The 9,185-nt window shown below is 43.0% G+C and overlaps 1 protein-coding gene across 1 annotated transcript in view; it reads left to right on the top strand.

Annotated features, from left to right (window-relative positions):
- Positions 1-5,545: 5,545 nt before the first annotated feature.
- The window catches only part of TECTA (tectorin alpha), a 69,584-nt gene continuing 65,944 nt past the window's right edge, over positions 5,546-9,185 (top strand). The window contains exons 1-2 of the mRNA XM_064577320.1: positions 5,546-5,609; positions 8,795-8,928. Of these exons, the coding sequence (XP_064433390.1) occupies positions 5,546-5,609; positions 8,795-8,928 (198 nt within the window). The remainder of the gene's footprint in view (positions 5,610-8,794; positions 8,929-9,185) is intronic.

The raw sequence follows: 9,185 nt of genomic DNA, 5'->3' as shown, positions 1-9,185 counted from the left end.
TACTGAGGTACTAGCCCTGGATCTTTGAGGGATTTATCTCCCATCTTTTGGAGCGCATGTGTCTTCCCAAGGCCTCTTGGCTGTAGCCTTCTTTTGCTCATTATGCCCAGTCAGCTTGATGTTACCGGAGTAATGAATCAAAGTGATGTTCTATAGGATCCAAATGGTCCATATCTCAGCCCCAGGGCAAAACTATACACGTAGATTGCTATCTGTCCCATTTGAATGTGAACTACTTCTGATTCTTGTTCCTGATTCAGACAGAGAAAAAAAGTATTTGCCGAATGAATGGCCACATACCATGTACCTGAATCCATATTAATCAGCTCTAGCAAAGATACCATGTTAACAGAGGAGCTGTAAATTAGCACTACTGCTTGATTGAGCTTGCAGTAGTCAACAGTCATTCTTCAGGATCCATCCTGGCCAGCTAAATGGAAATATGGTAGAGTCCACCACCCTTGCTCTATAAGAGTGAGCTGATCTTTACTATCCTCCTCTGACCCCCAGTGCAGTACTCTTACATTTGCTACCTTAGCTGGAGTGGGGAGATCCATTTCCTTCCTTGCTAGGATAGTTCTTACATCAAAGACAAAAGGCCCAATGGGCCAAGTACAATTACAATCCCAATTACAATTAGGACTTGGAAAATGACATCCAGGTGGGTCCATAGCCCCTGTGGACCCACTATAAGCTGGACTTGGGCAGAACCACTTTTTTTCCTAGTCCCTAGGTATTCCCACTCTACCAGGGACTTTGGGTATCAATCTTAACTCAAACCCCTTATCCAACAGTCCTCCAACTATGTAGGAATTCTTCTTATCTCTTTCTACTAGAGTCCCTAGAGTAAATGGCCATAAGTCTTTGGGGGAAGGAGTGGGAGAATCATTACCACACATACATGTCATGGTCTTGAAGTTTCCTTCTCTTTGGGGACCTGGTTACCTTTTTAGTGTACAGGATCCATGTTTGAAAACTGACTCAGATCTATCATCTGAGCAAGGGATCCAACATTTGGAGGGTGGGAAGACAACTGCCTCAGTCGCTTGATCAACAATTTTTGTACTTTTTAATTATATATGGTAAGCAATCCCATTGTCAGCGGCTCATCTACTTTGCCCTGGAATGCCAAGCTCTATTAATCATCTCCTTAACTCTCGATGGATCGGGCCCCCTTGGCTGCCACTCTGATCTGCTTGGTCACTATGAAGATTATGACCTCCTTGACTTCAGGTAGTAGAGTGCTGCCCCCTGGTCTCTATCATTTCAGGAGCCCATCTCCTCCACTGCTATCAGGTAGCCAAGTTTTATGATCACCTGTCCCGCCATCAGCCCTGGCCTGCAGAGGGGAGCCACCCCTGAGTTTCTTAGTGATGCTAGTGCTTCTCTCACCAGTATAGTTCTGCTGGCTTTGGTGGAGGATGTGTCTGTCCTCTGGGACTTAGCATGGGACATGATCATTTGGTGGGTCTCCCAGACTCACATAATATATCTGATCCAGCATGTTTGCTTCTCTGAGCCTTTAATCCCTTCTACCATCTGCCACAGTAATCCAGACATTTCAGCATCACTCAGCGTGGGCCTTCACTTTTTTTCCAGGCTTCCAGGAGCTGACCTAGCAGCGAGTTTGCTCCACCCCCTGGGGTCCTTGCATGTTAAGGCCTGTATCCCTAGAGAGTGCCCCCAAATCCAAAAACCTTCCTTTATTCTCTGTTATGGCCCAGTCTCCTTGACTGAGCACCCTCACAATCCAGTCCCATGGATACTCCCCTCCCCTGTCCCATGCCAGAATGTGCTGGTAGGTCCTGTAATTCCTTTGGAATGTGGCCCCTTTCCTCCCTCGTCAGGCCCAACATGTCCCTGGCTGGGTTCTGCTGCCACTTGGCCTTGATTATAGGCCTGGCAGTCAGAAGAGGAGATGGGAGCAGCTTCTGAGGGGCATGAATCGTCTCTGTTGTCTTCCTGTGCTAGGATAAATGTTAGCTCTTAATGAGGTGGAGTGGGACATGTCTGAGGGCTTGGAAATTTTGAGAAATCTGGAGAGTCAAAATCTATCTACCCAAATAATGCCATCACACACACACACACACACACACACGTATGAGCATGTACAGATATATAATCTATATATGTAATTATATTGCATTAAATATACATACACAAGATTTTTCCAATTAGGTCCTGATTTTGGCATACTGGAGCTGCCTCTGTTGAGCACTAGGCTCTCCAGAGCAAAACTGCTCATTAGAGAAGGCTTGCTTTGGGTGGAAAGTGCTGGACTCTTGTTCTACCTCCTGCCCAGTCACTGGCTGGGGGCCGCCCCAGGAAGAGTATGCCTTTTGCTCCTCCACTGAGGCTAAGTCTGAAGGAGCTAACATCTGGAGACTGATGGCCAACCACACTTCTCACTCCATCAATTCCCACTGGCTCAAATCTGACGATCTCTTTCATGGGAAAGGTACAGGAAACCTAGGAAATATAACACAAAACAAAAACAATCAGCACATAAGGTCCATTCCACTTGTTTTTAGGGAGTTACATTTTTTGGTTTTGTTTGAGGCGTCTTTCCTGCTGTCTGAAAAGCAGCATCAATCTTTGCCATCTTTGCAAAGTGCATGCATCTTGGGTTACTAGCTCCAAGCCCACCCCACCCCCCCCACCCCACCACCACCTTCGGTCTACATCTTGTCAAAAATCTTCGCTCACTTCGCACCTTCAACAAAACAAGCCCTCCTGCCCACATGACATGGCAGAAAAGAAGATTTTTGTCATTCCCCCTTCTGTGACCGTTGAGCAGATACCCAGAACACACACTCACTGACCAGCTTCCCAGCCCAACCAGTGATAAGCCAGGCCAGTCTCCCCTCAAGCACCTGGCACCAGCCCGCACCCAGATTCTCAAAGTCACTCTGACTCACTTACACCACCATCTTGTGTACTTGGTTATGCCCAGAGGGATTTATCCCAGTGCTGTCTCAAGGATGCATTTAATAGGGGTCAAAAGGGCTGAGATATTAATTTCCTTGAGTGCACAAAGAAAGAAAACCAAAGCAATTAAATGTCACTAGCAGTTTTTCAAATAGAGCCAAACGTTTTGCTTTAAGACATTTAGGTTGACTACAGGAGTAAAGTCTTCATACAGACTGGGCAAGGAGAATGCTTTTCTAGGAGGTCTTAGATTTGCATTTAATTTTATTTTAAATCAGCACCCTAAAAGTTAGATTTTCTGTTATGTAGACATGTGCCTTTCAGATGCAAAAGTCCTTTGACATCTGTAAGGAAATCTACGTGGAGGGTTCATAATAGTAGTAATAGAGTAGGCTTAATGTGCAAAACCTACTAAATTATCATAGGTTTGGGGGAAAATGTTGAATAAGGTAGACTAAAATATTAGTTCCCCAAGCACTCTTGATCATTTTAGGACAACTTGCTCAAAACTGGAATTACAGTTTTTCATACAATGGGCATTTAAATGTCTAGTCAGAGAAAAATCTGGAGTAATTTTTGAATATTTTGTCTTAGTTTATGCCTTTAGGCTGTTTTCCTCATCCTGAATCAAATCTAACATGTACAATGCCTCTTAAATTATTTACTTACTGCAAATTTTCATCAGGAGGGGTCTGTCACCACCTTCTCCCTCCGAGGACCCTCCTGGGGCCTCAATGGAGGTTTTCAGGACACAGTTTAGTTCTTTTCCTGGTGAAAGAGCATGCCTTACACTGGTTACCTCCTTCCCTTTTATAGGATCGTGCCCTGGCCCTATCATGCTGCACAGTGGCATATCAGAGAGAAAAGGGAAGGAATAAAACCTAGAAAAGTTTGAAAAAGTGCCTTTAAGTACTTCATGCATACCTGTGAAAAAACCAGAGTAGAGTCTATCTGTGGCTACTGTTCAAAACCAGAGACACACACACAAAAAAAATGTTAGTAGAAAACCAACTTCATTTAAATGTTAGAGGCAGCAGCTTTGTTTGCAGTTCTAATCCCATGAGGTGGATGCTAATTCTGTAACATTATACAGTTGCCTTTTTTTTGGGTACAAAGGTAGAAGGGGGGTTTTCTTTTGTGTTTTTCAGTGCAAAGTGATTCTGATCAGAAAGGACCAAGGTTTCAGCTCCAAGTACCTGACATTTCCATCTGAATCTACTTTTTTTTTTTTTTTTAAGAGGGGGAAAGAAAGGTCTAGTTTTTCAGGAAAAGAACCTCTCTACGCAATCCTGAAACTGATCTTTAGATTTTCTTTTCCTTAATCAATAGAAAAAAACTTGATTGCAACCTAATACTTATCTGACTCTAGCGCAGGACTAACTGAATTTTTGGTTTTACGAGGAGGGGATTCAGACATCATTTCAGGAATCAGAAATAATTGGCAGCAAGTAGGAGAGAACTGACATGAATTCTTGTTTTACCTAATTTTTACCTGGTTTACCAAGATTTGGCTTAATATTTCTGACAGTTCTTCCAGTCTCTACAGAACAGGTTAGTGACATTTTTTCATAAATACAAATACTTAAATGCATCCTCCTTACTGCTCTCTGAACTGTTTCCCTAAGGGCTTAAGTCTTCACCTCACACGGCTTCTCACTCTGCTATAGCTATGTGTGATCTCTGCTAGTCTTACTACCATTTTCAGCAAATGGACTAATATTTATTATGTGCTTGAGATCTCAATGTGTCCGTCTGACATTGAAGATTTACAATAAAGCTCTCACAGGGTAAATCCACTGATTTTCCATGGAAATTTGGCTGAGGAATTGCAATAGCTTCCAATAATAGGAGGAGGGTTTTTATTTTTGAGAAATCTGTCGGGAGCAAACTGCACGTTCTCTCCCATGCACTTGGTTCTCGCGCAGGTGTATGCAGAACTTGGAGCTTGCATGGTGTTTGCGTCTCAGCTTTGTGGAGGGGCACAGACCATCCACGCTCCTAATGGAGGGTAAAGCTGCCAGTTCAACTGATCGTAACTAAGATGAAAACGAGTTCACTTTTGTGATGTTCCTTCTTTAATTAATTTGCTGGATTGGCTCCCTACTATAGAGAAGGTGATGGCCAAACTCACTAACTGCAGAAACACATTGTGCTTTAATCGACTTTTATTTGATCCTGATTGAAAGCTGTTTTAAAAATTAGGAGAGCCAGGTCTTAGAGAGGATGGATGTTTGTTCTAGAGACACAACACAGGACCTGCATCTTTAGAGTTTGGTCCTATTTCTTGTGCTTGGTAGCTGCAGGATGGTTGGGTTTCCTTTACTCTTTGCCACCCTCATTGATTCCATATAATTTCCTGACAATTTGGATGATCTTGTTATACTTCCAAACTAGCTTCTCCTAGGGGGAGTCTAATTTGTTCATGAAGCATTGAACTTAGGAGGACCTGCCAGCATTTGGGGAATTTCAACCTGATGCAGAAGTGTTGATGTTGTTATGTGAATTTATTCTATGATGGTTGTGATGTGTCTTGGGATTTGACACCAAACACACCTGGTGTTCTATTTACTCTGGCAAGCTGGGGATTTTTTTTTCTTTTTCTTTTTAAAATTCCAGGATGAATTATTCATCATTACTTAGAATTTGGGTCTCTTTCATCTTCGCACTCGTACGGCACCAAGGTGAGTACTACAGAATTCCATAAAGCTCTTGATTAGCGTGTTCTTGAATTTATAAGGAGCTACTTTGGTTGGAACTGTAACTGTCAGGGCAGCTGTACATGTGTCTGCAGATACAACAAGAAAAATGTGAATCAAATTCTGTTGTCAAGGGCAAAATACATTAACTTTGAATGATGTTCACTTATATTCTTACTTTTTCTTATTTAACTTCAAACGCAATTTATATATGCCAGGTTGCCCCATGTTAATGGAAGAGGTCTTCAAAAATAATGTGAATAGTTTTCATTAAAAGTATATGGTGTAGGTAATGTGTGCATCCCATACCTGATGATTGATCCCAACTAGGACATTTAATTGTGGCATAAGTTTTAAAGCGTTTTCTAAAAACACATTTGTTTTAGCTCAAATCAAGAAGTCCCGATGGCATTAATGTCTTTAACTTGTGAATCAGTGGCCTTTTACAATGGCAAAAATCTAAAACTTTTGGGAAGTGAAACAAGAAAATTCTTCCCCTCCGTGATTCCTTCTTCTCTGTGTAACTTTGCCCCAGGGTAGGCGAGAGATCACAAACGTTTCTTTCTACGATTTTTGTATTTTAGACAAGAAAGATGGGAAGGTCTATATAGATTTGAAACATTTATGACTAAAATTCTAAGGCACCTTTCTTTGTTTTGTTTGTTGAGGTTAGTGGCACGTGATTACAAGTCTAAGTATACAGATCTGTGAGACATGCGTGGCCCTAATATTTTTCCAGGGTTGGATAAACTTAAACAGTAATATTATATAAACGACAATGTGAAACTGCATAACAACAATGAGAGTCCCACAGACCCTAGCCTCCTACTCCTGCTCTAGGAAAATTGTGTTTTATTCAGTGGGAAAAAAAGTTCTGGGAACATAGTTAAGTTTATTGTGAAATTCTCAGCCTAAAGCCAGCATGGGTAGGGACAGTCTTTCTTTAATTAACTCTGATGCTAATGATAGGCCATGTACACGTTCTATTTTTATAATAGTAGTGGCTTTGAAGGTAGAAACTACTGTAGTTTCAACCTCCTTCCCTTTATAAAGCACCTTTCTCATTCAACACATATTGATCAAGTATTTATGATATTGGGTTTCTTCACAATTTGTATTCTTCTTAAAATAAAAAATTTTGAGTAGTCAATTCATTCCTGTTTAAAATCATGAACTAGTTAGGATCACTCATGAAGAGAAGAATCTTGCATATTTGCCTTACTTTTGGAGCAGAGAAAGAAGTTAGGGACCATACTTTCTTCTCTCCTCCATGAGAGGTATGGATTTTCCTTCTCCTAGGCAGATGGGCCAACACTTCCCAAAACATGAATTAATCTTTTCATTAAAACGATTACAATTCAGTGTGAATTCCAGCTCTTATTCATGCTTGGACATGACTCCTGAAACGTTCCCCATGGAGGATAAATCCATGACATGATTTGATTTGTTATTATTAATTTGAGAAAGTACATCGCCCTTCACATATAATAAGTACCTACGCATAATGCTATATGATAGGGATTATAAAGAGGTTAAAAAAAAATCCTACCTTCTAGGAATTTGGAATTTGTTACTTCTGTGTAAATACGAATTTTAAAGAGCCCTTTTGGCCTACTAATTGTGGCATTAAATAAAGAACGTCGACTCAGGGCCCCTCTAATTGCACTAGCTACAGCATTCCTTACGATTCAGATTTGGTTGGCTTCCCAGAAACTTCCAGGGCTTGGGGACCAATGCTTATGCACTAATGAACTGGGCTAGTTTCCCCACTTTCCTCTGATGGTAGCCACTGGAAACAGATTAGCTTTCCGACCAGGCAGATCTCTCTGGTTCCCTGCTCCAGAAGGAGAGAAGCTGGCCCTTGGCCAGGCACTGCTGTCCTGCCTTCTGACCACTCTGCATTCTCCCTTCCATGAGCTGTTGTATCCTCGATAAAAACTCCCAAAGGAGCAGGATGGTCCTCGGCCAGGTGCTCGCCGGCCTCTCAGCTCCATCAGCACAGAGCGGGGACTTTCCAAGGAAAGGCCCTGACCCGAGAAGGGGGTGTTAGCATCTGGATTACAGTGAGGAGCTACCTCGAGTACTATGGCCAGAAGCCCCTAGTGGATTTGCCACTGTCCCTGAAAACTAACAAACAATTTAAAGAAAAAGGAAGAAAAGATGATGTTCTGTTGTTCTATTTTCATTCAAGAGAAGAAGGGATGGCGGCAGAGAAAAGATGCACCCCAAATGTAGGTTCTGTCCTAGATGCCATTGGACCTGATCATGAGTAACGTAGACCCTGGGAAAATTGTTGAATTTCTCTCACTGAACGGGGCCCCCTTTGCAAGCCTTGGGACGAGAAACTTCTGAGGAATAAGCCAGGTTGCCAGGAAGGGTGGTGGTGTGGTTTACCGGAGGGGAGCTGTGTGTGTTTGTGCCATGACTCTCACCCTTCACCGGGGTAATGAGTAAGAGCCCCATGCATCCTCTCCCAAGGGTTCTCGGGGCCCAGCCTCCCTTGTCCCAGAGGCTCCCATGTCTGTCTTTTGTAAACAGGAGCTGGGCAGAGAGCCCTCTTGCAGGGCCAGGGCTCAATGGAGGTCATTCACAGGCCAGTTACTACAAACTCTCTCCTCCCACTTCTGTCCTGGTTCCAACTGTTGTTTATTTCCTTCTGGGATCCGGTATCTTCCCCTACTGTGTAGCAGGAGGGAGGGGACTCCTTTCAGGAAAAGACACTATAGTAGAATGCTGGAGCCAGCAGGGAGGTTCATAGCCATAGGGCCACCTTCTCTCAACCTGCCATGTGGTGGGAGATGAAGCTGTCCTACACCATGCCAGACCGAGAGGCCGGCTCTCAGGGTTCTGAGAGCTCCAGGCTGGGGTGATTTAACAACCTTCCAGCCAGTTTTAACCATTGCTCTCTCCAGAATGTATGGAAGCATAGCAATGAAGCCTGAAGTGATTTCTCCTAAGGAGAAATGGCATCGCTCCCATTCTCCCCTTTCCAGAGGCAGAAGATAATGCATTGTGTACAGCTTAGGGTTAGGATAAATGAAAAGGCAGTCTGAACTGCATTTTGTTTGTAAGACTTACTGAAAGAAGCTGGCTTTAGCGGGTGGGAGGGAAGTAGTTTGCCAAGCAGAAGACGGCTCTGCCATCTATCTAACTACCATCTCTCTTGACAGCTCAGCCCGGGGAGCTCATGTATCCATTCTGGCAAAATGACACCAAAACCCCTAAAGTAGACGACGGAAGCTCATCTGAGATTAAGTTGGCCACCCCCATTTTCTTCTTTGGCGTTCCTTACCGCACCATCTATGTAAGTGGAGGGGCAGGCCAGCTGTGGCTCTCTGGCTCTCCCCTTTGTTTGTCATTAAGGAAAACATTTTAAATACCTTCATCCAGGACTCCGGGAATGGAAGATTTATTAGCAGCCAGAACGACAAGTTCTGAGATTTCATGAGCTGATAGGTTTTATGATTAAGAAAGTCAAAGGTATATTTAATGGCTAATGTTCATAGTAGAGGAGTATACAGGGCAATAAATTGATTTTGTGGGTGATTAAGCACAGAAGTG

The sequence above is a fragment of the Mirounga angustirostris genome, unplaced genomic scaffold (assembly GCF_029215605.1).
Source record: "Mirounga angustirostris isolate CCGP_5_RB_7025 unplaced genomic scaffold, mMirAng1.0.hap1 SCAF_13, whole genome shotgun sequence".
Lineage (NCBI taxonomy): Eukaryota > Metazoa > Chordata > Mammalia > Carnivora > Phocidae > Mirounga > Mirounga angustirostris.
The sequence above is the reverse complement of the archived record's forward strand: the minus strand, read 5'-3'. Positions and strand labels throughout refer to the sequence as shown.